General features: G+C 39.4%; 1 protein-coding gene across 4 annotated transcripts in view; it reads left to right on the top strand.

Moving 5' to 3' along the window:
- HDAC11 (histone deacetylase 11) overlaps positions 1 to 26,339 on the top strand; it is a 656,323-nt gene extending 629,984 nt beyond the window's left edge. For all 4 annotated transcript variants that reach the window (XM_061357831.1, XM_061357832.1, XM_061357833.1 and 1 more), the window contains exons 3-10: positions 1,228 to 1,328; positions 7,918 to 8,034; positions 12,551 to 12,593; positions 14,106 to 14,182; positions 15,830 to 15,892; positions 17,874 to 17,970; positions 20,906 to 21,084; positions 24,358 to 26,339. In XM_061357831.1, the coding sequence (XP_061213815.1) occupies positions 1,228 to 1,328; positions 7,918 to 8,034; positions 12,551 to 12,593; positions 14,106 to 14,182; positions 15,830 to 15,892; positions 17,874 to 17,970; positions 20,906 to 21,084; positions 24,358 to 24,600 (920 nt within the window). In that variant the 3' untranslated portion in view covers positions 24,601 to 26,339. The remainder of the gene's footprint in view (positions 1 to 1,227; positions 1,329 to 7,917; positions 8,035 to 12,550; positions 12,594 to 14,105; positions 14,183 to 15,829; positions 15,893 to 17,873; positions 17,971 to 20,905; positions 21,085 to 24,357) is intronic.
- The last annotated feature ends 279 nt before the right edge of the window (positions 26,340 to 26,618 follow it).

Here is a 26,618-nt window from a genome sequence, read left to right as displayed (position 1 = left end):
TTTTCCTGTCCTTGTTTTGTAAAGGAGAGAGATGCCACAGGATACCCCAGGGCACTCCTGATTTTCTTTGGCTCTGCAGCAACTCCTGGTGACAGGTGATCTGTGCCCTGCTGTCTTCTAGAAAATCACCAGTGGGAATCTTTCCACACTTTCCTTCTTCCTCAGGAATGGCACTGTTAGCATTGTGGTGTCTGTCTGAATGAATGAATGAAAAGTTTCTTAAGCCTCAGTCAGAAGAAACATGAGCATGCCAAAACAAATATTGTTGCAGGTGCTGTTCTTGTCTAACACTTCAGAACAAAACCTTTCGCATGTATGAGTTGTTTTCTTCCTCCTGCAAGTGTAAAATTGGAGAAGAGGTACAGTCTTAGAAAGCTGCAGCTATGCAGCAGTTCAGCATCAACATTTGTCTGGGGAGATCAGTATGATGCCTTGTGTTTGTCATTTGGGTGATCAGATGCAAAGCAGCCTGCTTCTTCTGCACTGCTGGGCTAGTTAAGCTGACTCTGACTTGAACTTCCTGGCAGGATATCCAGATGTATGCCTTCAAATTGATCTGTGATCACGTTCTGAGATTTTGGAATGACGTTTTATAAGTTGCTCTTATAAAAACAAGTTTTAAAATAAACTGTCTTTTGGTCTCTAAGGGGAAGAATTAAGAGCTGGTCATTGGTATTTCTTGACATTAAATGAAGGTAGAAGTGTGGCAGAAATACCCTAGCTAAGCATAAGTGTTTGCTTCCATCAATGTCCAAGCAATTGTTTTGTTCTGATTTTTTTTTTTTTTTAATTCCCTGGTCTAGGGAATGAAATACTAGCATCAGCTGTGGAATTTCTTAAAGCATGTTAAAGAGTGGTGAATATTTGTTGCTATGAGCACTAAGATTTTCCCAGTGTATCAAGACTATCAGGAGTCTTGTGATTCTTTTGTGTCTGTGCATCTCTGTCACTGCCTGTCCTTTGTTTCAGTTTAAACAAGAAGTTACTGTGGTTACACTCTGAAAACTTCCTGCGAACATTGTCTACCATATACACACTACCCTAATAGCTTATGTGTGTGGAGGGTCTGTATTTGGAAAGTCTGTGAACAATGAGTGAACAAAAGTTATTTCAGTGATTTAATTACAGATGAAATTATTACATCAAGGTCAAAGTAGCTTCTTTGGCAGGGTGGACTATGGGAAGTGATGGTATACAATGCCAATTGATATTTCTCTCCTGTTTCAGAAGAAAAACTAATTGCAGATGACTTGATTGTACAGGCACGGGAAGCCACTGATGAAGATCTCTTGGTTGTTCACACAAGACGCTACCTTAATAAATTAAAGGTGCTGTACTCATTCACGTTGTTTTTCAAGCAAACTGTCTAGAATTAGTGTCAAAGGCAACAGACATCCTACTAGCTTTATTACAGAATCCACTTTTATATACTATAACATGATACATTTTGGTAATATTTGATAACGTTATTGAGAAGACAGAAAGCAAGCCATAGCCATAGTAAGCAATTCACACTAGAGATTGGTAGAGGGAAAAGGTGCTCTATCAGGTACATGAACATAAGGAAAATGTTAATGCTTGAGGTGTAAATTACATCTTCTTGGTACCAGAGTTTTCCTTCAACAGTGTAAGTTTTGATTTACTCTACTAAATTCTTCTGAAATTGAAAATACATTGAAGAGCTCTAAAATGAAGTACTTCCTTGGGTGTTTCTTAATACAAGGATTGCTCTGTGAGTTCAGGGTTTATGTAATCTCAAAAGAGGACTCACATGGGGATTCTGTTGTCAGTCTGTTGTGGGGGGAGTAATGACTTCCTACTTAGACACTGCCTGTATCAGTGGAGTAGTGAGAGAGTTGAAAGATAGATGTAGGGGCATAACCTTGCACATTATCTGTGTGTGAAGGTTTCCAGTACCAGCTTATATAAGATTGCATATTTACAGGGTTTAAAGAGTATTCACTGGGCATTTCTAGATGAAACATCCGCTTGTTAAATGTAGCTTTAAAACATGAACTTGAGATCTCTGAGTATATTAAGTCATCTATAGGTAGAATTAGCAGATGAGTACAGGTGACATTGCTTTTATTTTGCAACTCTTTACTTGGAGGGCAGAGAAGATATTTGTATGAGAAGTAATCTTCCATTTCATAATTCAAAGGGAGTTATTTTGGTCACCTTTGCTCTTCTGCAGTGAAAGAGTCCTTGTATTGCTGTTTCTGGAATGTCATTTTTCTGTGTCAGGGCTCTATTATTTGTGTCAACCTTTTTCACTCTTACTCCTTTTCCGAGTTGTCTTACGCTTCTTTCTGTGCTTTAAAGTTATATGGAATTTCATACATCATTAGATTTGATCTTACTGCAGCTATTCTTGATACTGAGCTTTTAATTCCATAGAACCATCTACCTCTTCTACTGAAGCACATCTTTGAAGCGGGGTGTAATGTGCATAGCACACTTTGGAATACTGTAATATTATTTTCATTACCTACGGGATGGCTTCACAGAGAACTGGCTGTATAATTTGTGTCTTGGTGTTCAAAACCAGTACTGTGGTATGCTTTCAGGTGTGATGAGCTGTGTGTCTCTCCTTGAGAGTATTTCCTGCAGCTGTAGAAACTGGAAGAGGTTGAATTGGTCAGGCCAGCAAATTCCTGTAAAGCAGTGAAAACAGAAGTGCTTAGTTGCAAACCTTAAAGAGCACGGCTAGACATGAAAAGGCCTTGGGTAGCCTCTATATATGGCTTTAGCCAAAGTCTGCTGTACTTTTCTATATATAAATTCAGACCAATACAGACCTACCAATAAATGATGTAGGTTTGTATTAGATCAGCTCTGAAGACTACAAAGGTGCCTGCCTTTCTGGGAATGCTTACCTCTTTAATGGATCACTTGAGTACTTTTCATGTAAAACTCGAGCCTGAATTTGGTAGGAAATTTCATGCACTTGCAAGAAGTGCTGTTTGGTACCTTAGCAGCAGCTGGAGGAGCTGGCTCGGAGGTTGGTTGAAGATAAACAAAGTGGTGTGCACAAAGTAGATCAAGCTGTACTGGACATTAGGTCTGTGTTAGAAGGAAAGGTCTCCTTTTTTCCCTGCTTTAGGTAGCATGGCATGTGGCATTTTGAATTTGGGTGCTTCCCCCTCAGTTGTTCCATTGAAGAGTTTATATTTCCAGGATATTGACTGGACTTTGGATAACTTGCTTGCAGTACTTTTCCACTTACTGCCTTTTTCTAGTGGTATGTAAAATGATGAATTTCCTGCATATCAGCACTGTGAAAGTTTGGAATAAGGTTGGCAATGAGGCTAAAGCAGGTTTTGGAAAGTGCAAGTCTTCATTTGAACCATTTTTATATGTGAGAAGTTCTGTTATAAATGAGTAGATACCGAATTGCGAACGAAGAAGGTGACGCTTGTGCATCAGTGGAATGCAAGAGGTGCTTTTTTGAAGTGATCCAAAACAGGCGATCCATCAGTTGAATTACAAATCCGAGTCTGTTTTACATATTTGTAAATGTTGTAGGTTTAAATTAATAATCCTATTAGAAATACGAGGTTTTATACCCATGAGAAGTGGGTTGATGTGATTACAGAGAGTGTTGTCTGGTGCTCAAGTGCTTGTGGGCTTTGGTTCTTGCCTGGTGGTGTGAGTGCCTTTGCCAAGAGACCCAAGGTACCTGCCTGCCTGTCTGGTAGTGGCGTCAGCAGGGTGCTGGGGAAGAGGGTTAGACTCTGGGGAGTGAAGGCAGTAGAAGCAGCCTCATAAAATACTTGGTTCAGCCTGCAATACTTGTGGCTGTGTTTGACGTTGAGATAAAGCAGCATGAAATGCTGCTTGGGCTGTGTGCGCTGCGCTGGTGACTGCAGCTGAAAATGTGGGTTTAGTTTGGATGAAGTGGGCTCCTTCAGAAGTGCTTATGGTTCCTCTGTCCAGTTCTTCAGTGGGTGCAGTGATTGTGCTGTCAGCACTGTCTCTGCTCCCTGCAATGTGCCTTATCCTGGCTCAATTTTTTCAAGCTTCATTGGTGAGAAATTCTTGAAGGTGAGTGGTGATTTACTACAAAATGTTAATTTAAAAGGTCATGAGAGCAGAAAAATGAATTAGATCCCTTTTACCTAAATTTTCATGTGCATGTTAATGTGTCAGGTGAAGGTCTGTAGGAATATACAAAAACTGAACAAGAATGCTCAGTCATGGGGCCAAGGTTTGACAGGTTTCAGTGCTTACACTGCTGCCCAAATGCTTCAAGGCATTCTTTGCAGCTGAAGTGACTAGTAAAACCCTTCAGGGTAAGCTAGCATTTGGTTGGCAGTGATTTCTTTTTTTTCTTTTAATATTTCCAGCTCATTGGTAGAAGACTGATGCACTGTAATTGTTTTTTGGCTGGTTGGTTTTTGGGTGGTGTTATCTGGGTACCGTTGATTGCTGCCAGCAGAGTATCATTCCCAGTGCCAATAGTGTGTCCATACCTTGATCTGGAAGCTTTTGTGAAAATTACAATCTTCCTAGTCACCTTTATGATATTATTTGAAGTAATTCAAGCTAAAGACATACTTTCTGTATCTTTTGAAGATGGATCTAAATAGCTTTGTCTCAGGCAAGCTTCTGAATATTACATCAGTTGCTTGGTGTTGGAATTATAAGTCCATGAATTTTCCTTTGAGCTGGGAGTAGCTGTAGGAAACAAAGATTTAAACACAGTTAGAATTTAGATATTAGACAAAATTGCACATTTCCTAAAAACCTGATGTGTTGTTGGGTATTTCATAATGCTGGAATGCACTGAATGCATAACACAAGGCAGTATCGGGGTTGGTTTTGATCATTAATGTGTTGTTTGTATTAATCCAGATGTATCAGCAACTACTTCAGCTTTCTCTTCCTGATACTAGTTTTTCAGTTTAACTTTTAATCCTTGAGCACTAATAATCTGAAATGATTTGGAAAGTCATTTAACCTTACTAAAAAGATGCTTTTGTAGTTAAGGAACTAAAGTTAATAGTGATAATACTTCAAAGGTAAAGTCCTGCAAGAATGTCCTCTTCAAATGTTTATGCTGTTAGAAAGTTTTGGCGTAAGCAAGGAAAGTTAAGGACTTCTGAAGCTGGTGATGGGTTGGTTGGTTTGTTTGGTTTTGTTGGATGTAACTTTGGATGTAACCTTAGTTACTGCACTTAGCCATGTTTAATAATACTGCCTAGTAGTTAACTGAGTAGGGGGTGTGTTAAAGGAGAATGTACCTGGTTAAGGGTTAACCTGGCTTCTTTACTCCTTTTAACAGGGAGTGGAAGTTTTATAAAATTGAAACGTAAGTTCATGCATTGAATTATTTATCCAGAACACAGGAAGGTAAATTATTTAAAAAAAAATCTCTGCTATGAGCAACAGAAATAAAGAAGAATTAAATGGAATTGATAACTGAGAGGAAGTGAAGGCATATGATTAAATTTATATATGATACTCTTCCCTGAATCCAGACCAAGGTTTCATTTCTGTTCAGTTATATAACTACATGTTTACAAAATGCTAGTGGAGTCAGTCATTTGATGGTGGCTGAGTGAGAGCAAGTATCTACCAAAAGAAACAGTCACTGGCATTATTCTGATATGTGCAATTTGAATGCAAAAAAAGTAGTGATAAAACAAATAAAATGTGAAGGGTTGGTTCTCTATCATAGGAGACTGCTGTGTGTGAAGACTTGTGTTACAGAAGCCAACTGACAGCCTGGAAAATGTAATTGATGTAGCCCTCATCTGTGCAAAATCATCTTTTATTTTTACAGTGTGAAAAAGTATTCTATCAAATAATTGCTTTTAATTCCTTTTTATGAGTATGTACAGAGCTGTTGTAGGAGTTATTGCAAGAAATGCTGGAAAACAAAATCAGCACATTGAATTGAAATAGCACAAAACTGTCCACAGCTTGAGGCAATATATTTCTCTATTATTACAGTGGTGGTTTTGGGGAAGCATTTTAATTTGTCCATGGCTGCATTCTTGAACTGCAGGATTTTCCTTGCAGTCATATGACTCTTCCCTGGTATGTTAGGAATTCCACAAACACAGTCAAGGACTGCATCTGAAGCAGGGAAAGCTGTTGGGCTTGGCACTGCCCTGTGAGCATCCTCAGCTATGGACAGAAAGCTGTGCATACTCTCTCCTTGTACCATGTATGGATTTCTTGCATTCACCACAAAACCTGCAGCAGGGTACGTGTTCATTTGAGCCTGTATTGCTCCCACTTGTTCCCATTGGGATTAAAATATTTGTAAACTGTATTAAAACTTTGGGAGAATTTTTGATTGTCATTCACATTTGAGATCAAATGGTATTTTATCCAATGTGACCTTTTTTATTCCATTTTAGAACAACAGAATTGAACCCAGTTCTTTACATTATGCTTGTTTGAAAGCTAAAATACCTTGCAAAAGGACTTCACTAAAATTGACTGTATTACAATACAGTTAAGGTACTTTGTTGATGTTGGAGGCCTGATAAGGTAATGGAATAATGTCTTACAAATATAAAAGTAGTAAGAGCTTAAAATATAGTTCACAAAATATAGTTAGTATTTAACTTTATGAATAACACCATCCCTCCACCTCATCTCACTGTACTTTGTAGTTGAAACACTGTTAAGTGGAAAGCCAAAGCATTTCTAAATGTCAGAGGACCCTGAAATTGGCATGTGATTGTCCTTGGTTAAAATTGACCACTTGTACCTCCTATCATCTGTAAGCAGACAGCTAACAGCAGTTCGGCAGCAAATGTACTGAATCTAGTTAAATACTCTAATGCTGAAGAAAACAGAATTCCAGACTGGTTTCGTTGGAAGGGACCTTAAAAGCCCATCCGGTTCCAACCCCTGCCACGGGCAGGGACCCCTTCCACTGGAGCAGCTTGCTCCAAGCCCCTGTGTCCAACCTGGCCTTGAACACTGCCAGGGATGGGGCAGCCACAGCTTCTCTGGGCACCCTGTGCCAGCGCCTCAGCACCCTCACAGGGAAGAGCTTCTGCCTAAGAGCTCAACTCAGTCTCCCCTCGGGCAGGTTCAAGCCATTCCCCTTGGCCTGTCCCTACAGGCCCTTGTGCAAAGCCCCTCTCCCAGTTTCCTGTAGCTCGTTTAGGCACCGAGAGCTGCTCTAAGGTCTCCCCAGAACTTTCTCTTCCCTTCTAAAATGGAATCTATACAGACTCTTTTTGCAGGGTGTCTATTTCATAATTTCAGTACCTGAACATTTTGGTATTGGATGAAGAGGTATCTTCTTGCTTGTGACTAACTCTTTGAATTATATTTAGCAGTGTTATTGCTGGTGACAATGTTAGTAGAAGTTCTTTGAAATAATGTATGTGTTTGCCAAAAAGCATGTACGTATTGGAAATATTTTGGGTTCTAACCTTCAAATTATGTTTGTGATGATAGGACTTTTCAACAAAACATTTCCTTTAAATGTTTTCCAGAAGTGTTTAATATGCTAAATAAATTTTAATCACTTCTTCATGCTAAAATGTGCACTGTCCGTTCACTTCAGTATTGAACTTTTTAGTTGTCTGTTTTTCCTTTCTCCTTGGTATATCCTTTTACTTGACACAGGAAAAGATATTTTACGCTTGAAGAAGCATAGCCTGCTATTAATGCTGCTGAAGGATGTGTTACAATTCTTCCTCCCAGTCCCAAGGATGTTAGATTTTCTGAAATACTGGCTTGCTGGAAAATTGCTGATTTATTCCCATTTGATACTAAGGTCTGAAAAACCTGGCGATGGTGATAGGGACTGATGATTTTCATAGTTAACAACTTGAGGACGAACCTATTTGGAGTTTACTAATAAGGAACATTTGGGTCATGAGAGACCTAACTGTCATCATTAAGACAGACTGCACTAATTGGAACTTTTGATTCCTTTCATTGTAGTGGTCATTTGTCGTTGCTACAATCACAGAAATCCCACCAGTTGCCTTCCTGCCCAATTTTGTGGTTCAGAGAAAAGTTCTGAAACCTCTACGGACCCAGACAGGAGGAACAATAATGGTAAGGTGATCTTGAGTCACTTTTATTCTATTTAAACTTGGTGATTGAAACACTACAAACCTGTGAGTGGTAATACTTTATGTAGCTCAAAGCCTGCAGAGGGAAGTGAGATGCTACAGTCCTGACCATGAGCACAGTTTGCCACTCGTTAGCAGCTACCCAGGAGAAGGACCTACCTGATTTCATGGTCTGTAATTTGCAGAAGAGGGGGCAGCCTGGACTGGCAGTAATAGACATGGCAGGACTTGTGGCATATGCAGAAGTGGAATTAGCTTTTGACAGTGTTCAAATTGCTGATACAGAAGCGGATTTTAAAGCACATATTTGCCAAAGAGCTGTGGTGCTGTCTGGAAGGAGCTTCATGTTTGGGTGTCAACAGACATGTAGGTACTTAGTAGTCTGCACTGGAATCAAGGCTTCTTATTTTTAAATGCTTACATTAACGTATCAATTTGTTAAAGACATAGGTCATCTAAAGAACATCAAAGGCAGTGCAGCAGTTTTCAGGATCAGTGAAGAAGGCTGAAGTCTTGTCTTTGAGAGGGCCCAGAAGTTGGGTGAAGCAGTTCTCTAAGTTTTCTTTCATTCTGTTGAACAGATGTGAGTTGAACTGTTGCTGCTGTCCCTGGTGTGTGTATAAGTGAGTCTGGGCACTAGTAAGTTTCATCCCTCTTGCGTTTCACTGTGTGAAATGAAAGCAGAGAGCAAGTTTTCGCTAAATTTTAAGGCAAGATGAAATATCCTGCTTTTCTGTTGTATTTTCTTTTTAGTGATAGAACTATTCAGTGCTTGATCTTCATCAGAAAAAAGTCAGCTTCTTTCAGTATTTTAGTCCTCTTGTTAAACGTGTGTCCCATCCAGCTGCTGGATTTGCATGTGTGTATGTAAATGAAGCTTTGCCAGTTGTTTTCTGTTACAAAAGGTAGTAGAGAAAGGAGTAGAATCACAAAGACAATAGAAGTCACAAGACAACTTGTGACTGATCTTAAACCTCTACTATAAAGATTCAGAAGCATCTTCTAACAGTGCAATTTTATTTGTTTTAGGTAGGTCATCTTAACTGCCTTTGTAATAAACCAAACACTGGTCATAATTACGTGTTCAGAAAAACATGTGTTCAGAAAAATCTTGTTCACAGTTGGAGGAAGAGGTGATAGTAGTGATCATAGAAGTGGCAAAGGAAAGGTCCAGTAAGTTCTTGAGTGGGGGGATAGTAGAAGAAAGGATCAAAAAGTCACCTCCTCTGTGCTGAAATTGTCTGTGTGGAGCGAGTTAAATGCTTATTGCTCTGAGCTGTTAAATGAAAGTGGCCAGTGGTTTCTTCCTAAATCATAGGAGAAGAGTCCTGTGACATTCACCAGGTTAAAGGATCCTTGACAGTTGCTGAGGCTGGTTTTAATTCAGGTTTGTGAGTGTGAAATGGTTTTATTTTATAAAGCCTGTATGTATCTTGACCACCTTGGGCTCTGTTTTTTGAACCATTGCTGTTCTCACCTCTTAAATCCCATTTCCTAATTATACGTTAATTCTCTTGTTACTCTGTTGTCTTGGATGTATGTGTAATTTAAAGTCAAAGAATAATGAGGTAAGGAAACATATGGAAGTCTTTGTACAGTGTAGCTATGTCTGATGCTTTTGTTGAAGCCTGAAAGCCTGCATAAGCATGAAAAAACCAGGTAAATAACTGCAAATGTCAAACCAACCATTAGGACAATTGAAGCACATGAGTTTGGAAAGAAATGCTAGGTCCTGGATAAACCTTTAGGCTTACTGGATTATGGTAGTACACCAGATAAGGAAAAGTGCTACTTCCTTTCGTAGGTGCTCACTGGCAAAAGCGGGGATAATGGAAGTGGAATGCAGTGTATCTCCCTAATGCAAACATGCATAAACCACCTGGAACATTGTCAGTTTACCAGCAGGAGCTGGAGATAGCACCCAGCTGGTTTTGCTGGAATTGTTAAAAAACCAAACAAACCAACCCCAACAAAACAGAAAAACAACCTGACTTTATAGGCTGGGTAATGGTATCACCATAGAATTGTAGAGTGGTCTGGGTTGAAGGAACCTTAAAGCTCATCCAGCTCCAACCTCTGCCACCGGCAGGGACCCCTTCCACTAGAGCAGGTTGCTCCAATCCCCTGTGTCCAACCTGGCCTTGAACACTGCCAGGGATGGGGCAGCCACAGCTTCTCTGGGCACCCTGTGCCAGCGCCTCAGCACCCTCACAGGGAAGAGCTTCTGCCTAAGAGCTCATCTCAATCTCCCCTCTGACAGGTTCAAGCCATTCCCCTTGGCCTGTTCCTACAGGCCCTTGTCCCAAGCCCCTCTCCAGGTTTCATGCAGCCCCTTTAGGCACTGGAGCTGCTCTAAGGTCTCCCCTTCAGGAGCCTTCTCTTCTCCAGGCTGACCCAGCCCAGCTCTCTCAGCCTGGCTCCAGAGCAGAGCTGCTCCAGCCTTTGGAGCATTATTGTGGTGAACTGTTGTGGTTTTAAGCCCAGCCAGTAACTCTGAACCATGCAGCTGCTCACTCACTCCCTGCCTTTTTCCCCTTCCCACTTCTGTAAAGATGGGGAGGAGAACCTTGGGACTTGAGCAGGTTCACACCCATCTTTTTGTTGGGGGCCCCAGAGCTGAATGCAGTTATAGTAGAGAGAAAGAATTGTGGTTTCCTCTGGTTCCTGTACTTCAAGGTGCTTATATAAATGGTTGTCACTCTCAGACAAAGAAGTAGCTCCATTCTGTCTCAGTTTCATCCTTCATCATTATTTCTGGTTCCTGGCTAGGTCTCTCCTGTGTACTGTGTTTCTGACTGCAGTCAGTAGTTCTCATTGAGCTGAGGGTCTTGGCAAAGTCCTGTCTGAATAGGAACATGCAGAGCCTTCTCTTATTATAGCCATACTGCCTTTTTGTACCATAGTTACGAGGAAAGAAGGAAATGGTAGAACAGGAAAATAATTGGGAAGAATCTAGAGTTTCCTAATAGTCTGCTTTTGATACTTTGTGAGAGCCTTGACAGTACGTGTGTATGGTATCTATTTCAACCTGGTTCTAACTAATAAATACTTTTACGTAGTTTTGTGATGTTTTCATTGTGCTGGTGTTATCTTTAACTCATAAACACATGTTCACTTGTTAGAAACGTGACGGTGTAGAAGAGCTAGCCACTGTGTCTGTTGTGTCTTTGTATCATGCCTCCTGAAATAGAGATGCCATTGCTGTTCACTTTTGGATTGCTGTTGATGCCATATGCTGATAGTTTTACCTTTTTTAGATTTCATTATGGGGAAGTAGGTATCAAAACTTTAAAAGCAGTTTTGATTCATCAGAGAGTAAACTTTGTGCAGTATAAGCCAGAAGTACAATCTTCTATTGCTAATGGTCCTGTTTGTCATGAAGATTCTTGTATCTGTACTTTTAATGATGTTTTTTTAGCAATATGGGAAGATTGCTTTTTTGGGGAGGAATCCCTAGGCAGTCTGCTAAATCACACATAATGTGTTTTCCCTGTGATTTAATGGGGTTTATAGTTCAGAAACTACAATCTTTTCTCAAGATCTAATTTGTGTAAGTTGGTGTGTTCATAACAGAATGATGTTGATCTTCCCAGTAGTGTCCTTAATACTAAGTTAGAACTGTTCAAATGTAAATACTGGTAATGAGGAATTCTCAGCTGCTCAAAGTTCTTTCCATAGTTGATGTGTAATATGTTCTTTCCATGATTATGGAAAAGAATAATCTGGCTTTCCCTTATTTATTTATTTTTAAATTATAGCTAGTAATATCTTCTTTTTGACATGACATTAAGGAGTACTGCATTTAAACACTTGCTGAACCAAAGTAAGGCCAAAATAAGTCGGGTTTTTCAATTAAAATGCCATCATTTAAGCCTTGTGTATCTTTTCTCTGTCAGTTCTTTCCCTTCCTTGAATGTCATCTGAGTTCGAAGGAGAGATACAGGCACAGTTTTGCTGTATTGGAGGGAAAAAGGATTGGTAATATTCTGTACTATGGATGTATTAGCGTTTAAAATCTAAGAAGTCACAGGACACTTCACACTGTAACATTTTTTTTTGTCCTCACCCCCAGTTGTAACCTTTAATCTGTATTTTCAAGATTTGGAGCTTAGATTCCTCCTGTTTTGCCATGAACAGAAATGATATTGGAAGATCCTTGCTCATTTTTTTTACTCTTATTAACACTCTTACTTTTCCTGTATCATTTCTCTGCCAGGGGTCAGTGTTCACCTGTGCAAAGCATGGTTCGCTTTAGATCTATTCAACTGCCAGAAATGAAATACAGAGGAGAGAGCAAATAGTATTTTCAACCAATTATGCTGAGGGTAGTTTTGGTTGGCTCATCTTTAGAGACCTGATTCAGCGTGACCTGCAGTGCTGAAACATCCAAGCATTCCATGGGCACAGTTCAAGTGCCAGGAGCTGTGTGTGGGGAGGGAGCAGGAGGTGTGAAATGGTTCTTCCTTTGTTCATGAAGTTCTCCCTGTCCTTCCCTTAAGGCAGGAAAACTGGCTGTTGAAAGAGGCTGGGCAATCAACGTGGGTAAGTACACATGCAGGACACTGAATGACACTTGAAATAGCATGGTTAAAAACATACTGTTTTCATTTAGCACAATCTATATTACAATAGTAGAAAGTGACTGGGTTGTGTTTAACTAAATTCAATTTTAAAGGTAAAACAAATGGGAGAAGTGCTGGATTTTTTTTCATCCACTATCACCCTATTGCAGTTTTATAATTACAATATTTTTTTGAAAGAAAAAGGAAGATAATGGATAAAGATAGTGGAATCATGTGTGTGTGTATATATATATGTAAATATAAAATGAAAGAGTTTGGATTGAAGTAGTGCAAAAATATTAAGGTAAAATGTTTGGAGTAAATGTAAATATTTCAATAAAATCTTTGATTTCATTAAATTATTTTATAATTTTCGTAGATTTTATCATCAGCTATTTTATATGTCATAGCACTGAAGGGACTGGTGGATATGCTGGAGAGCAGGGCTGGACCAGGTAGTGTCTATGTGCAGTTTTTCCTGAGAAAGACTTGAATGAACAAATTATGAAGATATTACATGAAATTAAATTATGGTGGCTATAAATGTGTTCTCCTGCTCGCAGCAAAGAGCAATGCAAACCCAGGAAGCTATGGAAGCAATAGCTTGTGTTACTTGACTCGTAGCTTCTTGTTTCCATAGAACTCATCAGTTCTGGAGGTTTTCCATTATTTCTTACATCTTCTATGAAATGAGCATCCAATATTAAAAGTTAGACGTTAAAAATGAAGCCCAAGGCCTGTTGTATTTACTGATATATAAGTGAGCTTGCTAAGTTTCCTGCTTAGATATTTGTAGTGGGTTTTTCAGTAAAAGGTTACAGTTTATTGTATAAAAGGTATGTCTGGGAGGGGGAGGCCTAAGTACTTTTTTCCTGTAAAGAACACGTGTGATTGTGTTGTAAAGAGGAGTACCTGAAGTTTCTTCTGGTCTGAGTGTTTGCAAAAAACATTGTGCAAGTGATAATGTACCTTGGTGGGTTTGACCTGGTGTTTAGCATGGAAAAGAACCTTCCACATGTCCTTCCCACCTGCCCATAATGTTTATTTCGTATCTCCAGCATGCCTGGGGAGCAGAACGGTCACAGTGAAATTCTCTATGTGTTACCACAGAACCATGGAATGGTTTGGGTTGGAAGGGACCTTAAAGCTCATCCAGTTCTAACTCTCTGCCATAGGCAGGGACACCTTCCACTGAAGGAGGTTGCTCCAAGGCCCATCCAGCCTGGCCTTGAACATACATTCATTCCTTAGTTTTTAGGGTGGTTGCTAAATGAAAGGGCAGCTCCTTTGCCTGATGCTCACTAGGCCACGCATAAGGTATGTACAGAAACCCAGGAGATGTTTCGTATTGCTTGTAAGGGTTGGGTGGCTCTAGGGGTGGTATTTGCTAAAGAAAATAGTATGTGCCACGTAAGTAAGCTCCATCTCTTTGCAAAGACCAAAGTGTTCCTTAGCATCTAGCTTTTCACCTCTCCAACATTTTTATGTCTAGGGGGTGGTTTTCATCACTGTTCGAGTGACAAAGGTGGAGGATTCTGTGCATATGCTGATATCACACTGGCTATAAAGGTAAGAAGTGCTCTTAACACAGTACTTCCTACTGTTTGTGCAAATGGAAAAAATCCACATAAATTCATAAGGACTAATCTGCATCTTAATAGGAGAAAATAAAGCCATCTGTAGATGGGTTGGAACAGGAAAAAGGTGTGGTACTCAATGCTGCAGAACACAATGGGCAGTATTGTGAAGTGCGAGGGAAGAGTTGCAGGGGTCAGAATTCTGAATGTAATTATGAACCACTACAGTTACATTAATAATGTCTAACTGCAAAAAAACACTCAAAATCAAGCCAGATTGACTTACAATATCCTCACTGGTAATTATCCCAGCCTTGCAGTTGAACCTGAAAATCCCACATTAGTTTCAGTGGTTATATCAAGACGAATGCAGACAGCAATCTTCTCTCTGAATCAAGCTGCACTATACAGTGCTCAGAGTGGTTCAAAATCATGAATAAAAATGTGAATGTCTCCAAAATAATCACTGACTGTGAATGAATACATTTGGTATTTAGCTGTTGAAAGGCTGAAGCAAGAGACTTCTGCAATTAGGGCTTATTTTTATCAAATGTACTATGGTATATTTGTATACTAGATTATTTATAAAGTATCAGTAATAATCAAACATAAAAAGCTCTAATGATTGCAGCACACTACATGACATAACATCCTAATTTCTGTACGTGGTAATTTTCAGGAAAGAAATCCAGTGTTCTGTTTTCCTGCCATCAAAATACAGATCGAGAAATTAGAGCGGGTGGCAGTTTGTACAAAATCCTTGGGGTTTACCATGTCTGTGTTAAAGATAGTAACTTGTCAAAGCTAAGACTCAAAGAATTCAAAAGCATTTTTTCTTCACAGACTGGCATAAGAAAGGAATTCTGTTACTAAAAGTGGCTTTAATGCATTCAGTCCCTCCAGCAGCTTTGCCTAAATGGTGGAGTTCATGCTTGTGGGGTGTTTCTCCCTCCCTACCAACAAGCCTCACTTGTGCTGTCATTGGTGTCTCATGAAGTGAGCTCCTTGATGTTCTGGGGCCTGGGCAGCTCTCGCTTCACCCTGTCCCAGCCCACAGTTTTGTTGCTGGTTCCACAGTACCAATGATGGTGACAGCACCAATGATCAATGACACTGATCAATCAATCAGTGACAGCACCAGTGATCAGCTTTATAACCCCCAGTAGACCTGCCCTTTGCTGGCTTGCTGGGTGGGGTGCAGAGATGTGCAGAGCCAGCACTGCTGCAGCCAGGTTTGTTACCCTGGGCCATTGATCCCATGTTATGTCTCATACTCTGTGGGAGGTAGAAGAGATGAGTAGAAATCTGTCTCTTCCCTTTCTTTACTGACTTGCTCTGCAGGTAGGCAGATACCTTCACAGACAACTGCAAGATGCATGTTCCATGCATTTCATCTGGTGTAAATATATAGGGTTTTTATTGTATGACCACAAAAATGACCTTGTTATGTGAAATAACCAGAGCTTTTGTCATTAAATATATTGGAATCATTTAGCTGTTTATTTGGTGAATGAAATGAAAAGACATGCAGTACATTCAAATCAGACCAGTAGTATACTGGGCAAGCTTCAAGCCTTCGGTTTAATCTGTCACCCAGCTACATAACTTTGTCCATCTTTTTCTTTTCTTATATATCCAGTTCCTATTTGAAAGAGTGCAAGGGGTGTCTAAAGCCACAATTATTGATCTGGATGCTCACCAGGTGAGTACCATACCTCTATTCAGTGCTGCAGTTGTTTTGCTTGAAATACAAGTGTTTGAGAAATACCATTTTTTCTAATAGTGGTATAAATTGTCAGCTTGCGGAATACAGAGATAATCATAGATGATGGCAACTGTGAACAATTTAGTTGTTTAATTATATTCTAGTCCAAAAGGCTGGTAGGCCAGTTTAATAAAATTAAACTGAGTTGTAGCTCCATCATGTGGCTAGATGTAGAACTGTTTTGGAGTGGCATACACAGGCTGCAGAGTAGATCAGTATTCCAGAAGAAACAAGAATCTTTTAAACCAGAATTACAGTTCGTTCAGCATGCGTGATTGTTGCAGCAACCTTTGCAGGGGATGAATTTGACCTTCAGTGTTTCAATGGGAAGCCTGGCTTCAGGCTAATGAAGTGAAGAGCACATCACTCTTCACCTGGTAAAGTGATTTACTGTGGGCGCTGAGAACAGATCTCATCTTTGGTAGCATTTCCAAAATAAATCCTGAAAGGAGGGAACTGGTATTTTTAGAAAAGCAGTTAGTGCACCATACTTATGTCCAGGATGAACCATTTAAGGTAATTTATTATGTGTAAATAAAGCATTTTAAAGCATTTTAAGTTCCATGGAACTGAGGAAGCTTAAAGGCTGTAGTTTTCTATCTTCTGTCATTTCTCTTATCTGCAAGTTAAAGCATCCTAACATTACCATTAAATAAGGACAGAGATTATGCAACAGAAAGATGCTTTGTGTTTGTGATTCTCTTCAGCCACCTCTTTCAGGGTCTGGATGTTTATGCTTCTTTGGGGTGTTTTATTTGTGGGTTTGTTTTGGTTTTGGGTTTTTTGTTTGTTTTTTTTTTAAACCTCCTTGGAATGTATTTTGATTTTCAGGTCACCTCAGTCTGCACACTAAATCACTCATTTGTTTCCTTTCTTTGGGGAATAAGAGGGGTGGGACGTACTAGCTCAGCAGATCGTCTCTGAGCATGCAGATACTCGCATCTTGTCAGTGGTCCAGCTCTTGGTGCATTCGCAAGTTTCACCTTTCATAGGGAAATGGCTCTCCTGGAGGCTTTCATATTCCTGGGTTTCTGTTCATGAGCTCTTTATTTGTAGAACAAAGGTACTGAAGAAATAATCTGGAGTTGCCATTTATTAGCAATTCTGGTGCTTCCCAGGAACTTGAATTATGTAACAGAATTCCAAAAGATACTATCTGTGGAAGTGTCTGTTTCTGTAGTTTAAATGAAATTCTCTGGTGGGTAGGGTCAGTGGTGCTGTATGATACACTGATTTCAGTACAGTCATCTTGGTGATTGCTGTGAAAAGATGATTTTTGTACTAGTGGGAATGAAAGTCTAAATGAGAACCCACAGAATACTGTTTAACTTCAGGCTCTGAGTTTTCTCTTGAGCATCCATCTTTTCACCCAGTGCAATCTTTTTGTAGGGAATTCCTGGTGTTAAACAATATGCAGAACTATTGGGTCCTTAGTATTTGTAATTTTTCCAGGGATTACTTCTTATTAAGGCTTGAATTATATTTGCTTTATGTATTTATGAATCCTTGTACAAGAATGAATATCCCTGCAGCAGCTGAAAGTGATGTGTGTCCTCCATCCTTCCCCCAGTTGGAAGATGAGGGATCTATTTAGTGGTCACAGTTGCTTTTTGTGATGATGCTGAAGACAATTAACTTCTAATCTTCGTGTATTTTACTTCTGTGTGCAGTGAGATCTATGATAATACCTTCTTAGAGATAAAATGATGTTGGTTCTGATAAAACCTGAAGTCTTCAGACTGGTGCTATCAAAGACCCCAGAACTCTCTGCCTCAAAATAACCTTCAAGACTATAAACAGGAAAATGACACAGGAGTTTTAAAGATTAGATCTTTGTAGGCTTAATTACTGTAGGATTTGCAGCTGATTTATTTCTGTGTTAGTTTGCTAGGAGTAGCTAACTGTAAATTTCCTTCAGGGAAATGGCCATGAGAGGGACTTCATGGATGATCATCGGGTCTATATTATGGATGCCTACAATAGGTACATTTATCCAGGGGATGGATTTGCTAAACGTAAGTATGATTGAAAATCCTATTCCAAAATGCTTTCCTGCACCAAGGGTGACTAGATACTTATTTTTGAAAATTGCACATTGAACATACGATATTCAGTGATCAGTGTGATATCTCACAACAGTGTGAACACTGTAGTGTTCTCCCTTCACTCCTGGAGTGGATTTCTGGAATGCAAGGTGTGGGTATGAGGTGGGTTTTGTCCATTCAAAAGCTCATGCCACACTTAGAACAGTGAGTTAAATAATCCTTTGGGTTTGAAGAGAGCTGTTAGAACTTAACCTTACACTAAATTTATAAAGGAATTCATTAGGAATTGACTTACACTGTGTAAAAAGGATTTATGCTTTGAAAATTACTTAGGTGTTGTCTTTGTGGTAGAACTTGTTTTATAAGCATCCTGAAAACAAGATGAATCTTAATGTGAAACAAGTTCAGAAACAAAAGGAAGTCACACAAACATTAAGAGCTGTTGCTTGATTTTATTACTGTTTGTTTATTCCTACTGTGACATGCCCATTGTGTCTGAGACCTATCACCAGTAATTAGTGAGGTTTTGATAATGGTTCCCTGGAATGCAAAAGCCCAAAGTTTGTTTGATCTTTGGTTCTGTCAGACTGTCATTTATAGCAGGCTTAATTTGTGAACTGAATCACAGTTTATTGGGGGAGATGTTGTTCTGCTGCTGAATTCCTCAATGCTGTTGTCATTCTGAGAAGACTACTTAATTTGGATTCTTGGCATGGATTAGGTGCACTGTATTCTACTTTTAACTAGTAAAGAGTTTAAAAATTGTAGTATATGTATTTAAAGGCATTAAACTGAAAAATGACATTTAAAGCACATCATGTCTGTAGCAGACAGAATGAAGCAAATGAAGATTTACTTTTTTTCCCTAACGAAAGAATCCCTTTATTCATATATCAAATGGCAACAATTTGAACAGATGGATTAAGACCAAAGCAGAGTAAGCCCTTGTCAGCAAATGTGAAGTACTGAGCTCAGCCCTCTCCTGTGCAGCTGGGAACATGAGCATTCCCTTTGCACGGTGAAGCACGAGGCACAAGGCTGTGGCCAGAGGCACGTGAATATGTAGTTTCTTGTAGTTGCCAGGTGTTTAAATAAAAGTTCAATGGTTCTGTCCTTCAAACCTGGCTACGTGGCCAGATGAAGGTGAGATCAGAGGGCATCTTTTTGAGGGGAGGTAGAAGTTGGACCTGAAAGTTTGAATAATTAAGTTAAACTCTAACAGATCACTGTCTCCCTGGCCTTCCTGCAAATTTTATTACAAGAGTTTCTTCTGTACATTTTTTTTGCCCCATGCGCTTCATTAGGGGAGAAAAAAAGAAGTAAAAATATGAGCTAACATGGCCTAGTGCTTAGCCATAACAGTATTGAGTGCCTAAGGGGAAGTAGTTTGGAATTATGCAGATTTTGAGGAAAAGAAAGGAGAAAATGCGTGTTGGGAAAAGCCTGGATGAGGATTCACTGAGGGGTGAGCATAAGAAGTTGACAGCTGAAAATCGAAGTTCAGGCCTTAGAGAAGTGTTGCTGTTGGTCTGAGTGTCGTTTTACAGTTGTCAAAGCTGTAGAAGTACACTCACTAATGGGCAAGAGATGGACAAAAGGCTATGCTAGTTCTAAGCTACAGACCCGTCGCTGAGTCCATCAGTCCCTGATCTGGGTAATAACTCATTGCTGCAGTTCTGTGTCTTGTGATGGAGATGAAGACAAGACCTGCAGAGGCATGCAGTCTTATTCATGACTGTGAACTTCTTAATGGCTTCATCATAACAACACCAAGTTGCTCCCCGCACTGATGTGTTCACCTCCTCCTCTAACACGATCTGCAGCTCGTGGATTCTTTACCCTGAAGAGGTTCTAAGTGCTGTCCAGAAGAGCATAGCTGTGCAGACTTATATGAACATTTATGTAACTGTAAGAAAAGAATTCAAGAAAAATATCATGGAGAAACAATAATCTTTGAAACTAATGTTGATGCAATAAAATAAGAAAAATGCTTCACTGATGTTGAACAAGGATACAAAGCAGGGAAGAGAAAAAGTAACCACTATTCTGTGTCATATGAATTCATGCACTATTGGTGGGTGCTGAACCCATATGTAAGATGTAAGACACCCATCATTTAATTGAAAGCATAGGGTATGGTGAGGTAGAATCATACTGTGAGACACTTCTGGCATAGGTTTGATTAATTCAGATTGAGTTACACAGAGCCCTGTAGAAGCACCCAAAGCTAGGCTGCATAACTTTGGGCTTCCTCCCTCTACCTTCTCAACCCTCCTCTTCTAATGCCTTATTATAAGCATTAGAAATAATTTGATTTAAATTAAGAATGGATATTTGCTCTTCTGGTAGGATTACAGGGTAAGAACGTTAAATGGAAAATGCTTAGGGCAAAGCTGAATCTTGTTAGACATTCATAAAGCAGTTCACATGAATTCGTGGTCCCTTAATGGTAAGTTTTGCATGTTGTGATAAAACATCTTAATGATTTCTCAGTGATATTTATCTTGGGGTTTTTTTCTACCAACTGTTTCCTCTGCAATAGCATTTCAGTGTTTTCTTCCCTTTATCCTTTATTTAGGTTACTTTTAATAATTTTCTTTATGATTTCTTTGCTGAATGGTAAATGGACTTGTACATCAGCTGCTTTTCAGTCGCATTTTTCTCTTGTGTCTGAGAGATTCCCCCCCTTTTCTCCTCCCCCCGCATCTGATTTTCTCTCTTCAGTGGAATTTTTTCAAGGTCACTGTGCTTACATTTGCTGGGGAAGCACGCACTTGGATAAGTTTCTGTAGCTCAAGGTTCTATGAAAATACAATGCATCTTTTCCTCTTGCTTACCTCAGTCTTGCATTTCTTTTAAAGCAATGCTTTATTTATTGAGTGACATTGAAACGATTTCTTTTTAGGTGCCATAAAACGCAAGGTGGAATTAGAATGGGGTACAGAGGACACAGAATACCTGCAGAAGGTGCATACTCATGTGGAAGGAGCATTAAACGAACTAAGACCTGACATCATTGTTTATAATGCTGGGACTGATATTCTGGATGGCGATCCATTGGGAGGACTTGCTATTTCACCTCAGGTTCGTAGAGCACTAATGTATCTCCAGACTTTCACTCCTCACTAGATATTGAAGGCAGTCCTGAGAGTGGCTTGTGGCAGTTGTTAGATGAAGGTAAGGTGCAGAACTTGCATTAAACCAGTGCAGATACATATAGATACATCTTCCTTGCTCTTTCACCATGTGTTTTTTTGTCATCTCTTCCTGACTCATAATACTTTTGCTCTCCAGGGTGCCTGCATCTTCTCTCTAAAATACACTGATTTTGAACATTCAGGCTAACCAGAGACGCATATATTTTTACGCTTCATCTGACCTGTGTTTTTCCTGTTTGGTTGGTTCTTTCTTTGTTTCTTTTCGCCTCAGGTACCCCATTTGGTGATGTACTTCTTTTGTCACCTGCTCCCACTATGGCTCTTACACTTAATTTTCTCTATAGCACTCCCAGCTGTTTTAAAGCACTCATCAGGTGTCTCCCAGGTTAGCAATGCTGTGCTGCCTGTCTGTGTGCTCTTAGCAAATAAACAGATCTTTTTCCCCTGTTTCCTAATGCTTTTCTGCACAGATACCATTACCCTTTCTCAGTTCAGTTTACCTTCCCACCCTCCCCAGTTTTGTACCAGATACAGATTTTGGTTTATTCTGTATGGCTTCAAAGGAATCTTCACCTTCCAGGGTCTACTTTTCTCAAAAATAACTTACAGATCTTCTATTTCCTCCATTTTTTATGATTCTTTCTCTGACAGCTCCTCAGTTCTGTCTCTCTCCTGTTTCTGCATTTGGTGGAAACTCTTCTAGTGTCCATACATTTAGTATAGGAAAGTGCTCTCTTGCTACATGAGCTCTTGGGTTCCCTTCTTGACGAGCCATCATTCGATCTGTCCAATTCTCATACAGTTTTGCGGTACTTTAGTTCTCTTGCATAGGTCTCTAGCGCCTTGCTGGTTTTTATGGGTTTCCTTATGCATTTCCTCATCCTTACCATCTATCACTGAGCAGCCTTTTCACTGCTGACTGCCCTGCAAAGTCCTTGATGGAGCCAAGGTGGGACCATTTGGGAGCTGCTCTGAATCTACAGGTTTTGTTTCCTTGGCTGTGTAAAACTGTCTCTAAGGAGAAGGAAGAGCTGAGTGTTTCCGCTTGTTTGGGTTTGACCTTGGAAATGACCCAGGATGTTCAGATCTCATTTGGTGGAAGAGAGCTTTTTGGAAAGCAGTGGCTAGCAAGAGAAACAGAAACTTAGTGAAGGAGAATACCTTAAGATGTGTCTTTAAAAAAGAAAGGGTTTAAATCCTTCCCTTGCAGAAGGAGCAGTGCCAAGAAAAATGAGAAACGAGTTGCTGCAGCTTATAGAGACAGACAGAAGGTTAGGATTGGGGAAGGAAAGGTGAAATGACTCTGCTGGTCACACGTAGAAGTGCAAGTCAGAGAGTGCCGTTTGTCTGCACACTGATGGAGCAAAGGTTTCTGTAGCTCAAGCGTTTGTTTTCTGAATTGAAGACGGGGTTTCTTGTCTCTCTTGGATCTTGTTGGCTTAGGTGTGAATGGCATGTTTCACCAATCTTGAAATTCCAGGCTACTGGAAACGCTGAAACTGAGCATTGAGCCTGGGTAATTCATCTTGTCAAGGTTCATTAGTCCAGTCTTCAGTCCTACAGTTGTAGACGTCATTCATATTTTAAAATCTTGCTGCAGTGTTAATCCTATTCAGAAGTGTGTCACCTGAGAGTTCTCTCTATGAGTGATAGTTCCTTGGTGCTTGAGGCCAGAAGCTACCCAGAAAACTCGAGGTGTGGCAGCTCAGTCCTTCTGATCTTTGTAATGAGGCTGTTGTATTCATCTGCTGGTTCTTCTTTCACACAGATGCTGCAATAAGCCCATGTGTTTTCCCCTCAGTTCTCCCAGGCTCAGGCACCAGAGTTGTTGGAGCAGGGATGAGGCAGTTAGGAACAGTGTGCCATAATGTTTCCTGCACCCACTGATGGTTCCCAAGAGATGTACAGTAAATCTGTTACTTCCTTTAAAGTTCTGTTCCAAATGCAATTCTTTGGTTTCCTTTGTCTTTATTTTCTGGTTGTTATTCCTTATTCCCATTGTTATTCCACAGGACTGTGTCAATCTGTACAAACCTCATTACTGCTCCATGGTTTTACAAAATACGCTTGTCAGCTGTGTTGGAATTTTATTCTTTACCATTTGTTTGTGGTCTTTTTTAATGGCAGGGTAATATTTCTTTATTTTACAGCCTTCCTGTAAGCAGTGAGAGTAGTGCTCATTTTCATTGTGTAACACTTTGGCTGCTGCTTCCTCATTTTTTTATATTTGATTGCATTTGAGTCCCTTCCCCTTCTCCAAGTTCTGCAGCTATTTACATTTCAAGCTGTCCATTGTAAGCTGTTGTCTGTTTTGTTGTTAGTCCTTTTTTGTTTTCTTTTTTTGAGACGTTGTAATGGGTTATTCATGCCAGCTGTGGATCTGCAGCTCTGCTTTTACTTCCCACAAAAGCAGATTTGAATTCTGTTCTCACTTATTTCTGAATTCTCTTTTTTCCTACATGTACCTTTTGAGGCCCAAGAGACTTGAACTCTCCTGTATGTGTTCAGTGACAGTCCAGTACCTCCTGGTCAGCAATCTTTGCTATTTTTGCTTCCATACACTTCTCTATTAGTAAGAAATAATCTGGAATTTATTTTTCTTTTTCTGGATTTACTGTTGATTATATCTGCAACTCTTCTTCAGCCACAGAGTCTTTTGGTATTAACTACAGGCTTTTATTAAACTGGAAGCTTATACCTCAGCTAGTGATTGTGAGCATGTACAGTCTGATTTGGACTCTTGGTTCTTCTGTAGGTCTGAAATCTTGACCAGCTTTTGTCAGAGGGTGCCAGGCAAGTTGAGCACAAACGAAACCACTCTGAATTCAGTCTTTCTTGGCCTCAATTTCAATTCCTCACCTGTAAAATAGGGTGAGCATTTCTTAACTTTGCGCTCAGGTTAGACATTATGGCCTTTGAGCAGGAATTCTAGGAACTGTTGCTAAAGACTTTTATCTGTTGTGCCCTCTAAAAGCAAGTCAAGGATTTTTTATTTGCCTTTTTTCCTTTTTTTGTGTGTTTATTTTAATGATGATGCACGTAAGGCAGCTAACTGGACTTCTAAATGGAGGTTTTGTTCCTATTGTAAAATATAAAGCTTTATCACTTATGGGGTATCTAATACTATAAATCCATAAGCCAGAAGCTAGAACTGAAATATATTCACACAACTGTTTTTGTACCTGTTGTACACTTGCAGGGAATCGTGAAGAGGGATGAAGTTGTGTTCAAGGCTGCCAGACGCCGCAGAATCCCAATCCTGATGGTGACATCTGGGGGGTACCAGAAGAGGACAGCACGGATCATTGCTGATTCCATCCTCAATCTGCACAACCTGGGGCTTATTGACAAGGAGCTAGCAACCAGTGGAGCTAGAAACCCGAAGGTAGAACAGATGATCAGAGACTCTGTTAAAGACTTAACCAACTTGTCACTGCAATGACAAGTTACTAAATTTTAGGACACGGTTTCCTGGCTTAAGAGCAGGGGTTCTGCACATCGTTATCAGGGTTAATAAAATGTATTGAAAGAAGACTCAACTTGCCTGTAAAATAATGCAGTAAAGATGTAATATGCAGTCACAGAATAACTGTGTCTAACTGCTGAAGCTATCTTGAGCAAAGGCAACAAATCCTTTTTAGCTAATTGAGACATATACTCAAGGGTACTGTCTTTCAGTTTGTAATATTACTGTAGATAGCGTTAATTGTTTCTCTTATTCTTATGGGTGGTCTATTATGTTGGAAGAGCTATGCAGTTAGTATCCAAAGACTGGCCCTGGTTCGGATGATGCAGTTTGGATTGTGATGGGGGAAATACAGACTAAATCTACTGGCACTTTTTTTTAGATACTGCATTTTATTTATTGCTTTTGAAATTGAAATATTGTTATAAAACGAGTTCTGTGCAGGCTTCAACTGTCACTTTAGTATTAAAGTGCAATACTATAAAAAACAGTTCAGTTGGTAGGCTTCGAAGCCATAGTCTATTAGAACAAATAGTTATTAATTTATATTTTATTATTAGTGTTGATAATGACTTAAATCCTACTTATAAACACCTTGAGAAACAGAATATGAAATGCCTTTGGCTGCTTATGCAAATGAGTCATAAGGGCTCAGTATTAACACTCTGGTTTTTGCCTCTCTTAAAATGAGGCCTGCATATCAATAGTGCTAGGTACTATGCATTGTAAATCACAGAGTCAAGGAACTACAAGAAAATGAAGACTAATTTTAGAATTCTGAGAATTCCTGCCAAAATCACAGTGTAGAAATGCAGGGTATCTTTTGTTATTGCCAGCTTGTCGTGTAGAGACGAGTGAAGAGGAAAACTGGATGCTTGTTTTTTTCCCCAAGTACTGCTTTATTTTTCACTTGTTCTGAAAGTGATGGTACGAGTAGTTGCAGTCACAGTTGGTAACCTAATTGTTCATATTTACAGATAAAAATACAGTGAGTCTTCTACATTAAGTTAATATGCTAACTTTATATAGGAGCTTCTAGGAGGAGATGGGAACAAAATAGTGTATTCTAAGTCAAACTCAGTACACTAACTGTAAAGTTCAGTTTCATTTAAGTTGGTATTTACTGCATTAGGCACTGTTTGTAGCATTGGGTCATAAATGTACTGAACTATATATTTTGCAAGGCCTTTTTAACTTCCGAATATTGACTGGTTTGTAGTACAGGTTTCACATCATGTTTAGATTTGAACCTATGAAGGAACACAACTATTTTCCTTGCAGTAGAATTGGTTTGTAAGCTATTTGAGGAATAGTTACTTCTAATTAGAGTACTTACCTCACGTAGCGTTAATTTTTAGATTGATGGGGTTTGTTAATTGTAAGAACATGCACAATTGCTATAAATATCTGCTTTAAGATTTGACGTATTGCACTAATCTTGAGTTGCAGCACTGTTATTAAGAAGCACTTTTAAATTTCTTACTAGAAGGACCATCAGAGTACAGCTAATGTCAAGGTTTATTTTTTCTACACTGTCTGATGTTACTGAAAGATGTTGTTATTCCTTCATATAATTTTTATAAAATTATAAATTACATTTCTATAACCTAAACCCTGTCATTGTACCATATGGGCTTTTCCAAAACATCTTTTGTTTGTGTTAACATGTTTATATGGTTTTCCCTCAGTGGAGATTAAAATGATGTTGAACAATGCTGACTGACTTTTCTTTTCACTTTGCATGTATTTGGCTGTCAGAAGCTTTGAATGGAACTTACTGAAATTGAATGGAGCTTATTGAAAAGATAAGAGGATGTGTTTTTTATACTTAAAATGTAACTGAAACTGCAGTGAGTCTTAAGGGTGAACAGTACAAGTTTGTCAACAGCAGATGACACTTGAGTGTGGAAGTTTTGTATCCAAATACTTTTTAAGATGTTATCATAAGGGGTCAAAGTCACTTTCCAAGTTATGCCCCATTACCCATCTTGTAA

The sequence above is a fragment of the Neopsephotus bourkii genome, unplaced genomic scaffold (assembly GCF_033783945.1).
Source record: "Neopsephotus bourkii isolate Nb327-2 ecotype Australia unplaced genomic scaffold, CSIRO-AGI_Nbou_v1 NB_923, whole genome shotgun sequence".
NCBI lineage: Eukaryota > Metazoa > Chordata > Aves > Psittaciformes > Psittacidae > Neopsephotus > Neopsephotus bourkii.
The sequence above is the reverse complement of the archived record's forward strand: the minus strand, read 5'-3'. Positions and strand labels throughout refer to the sequence as shown.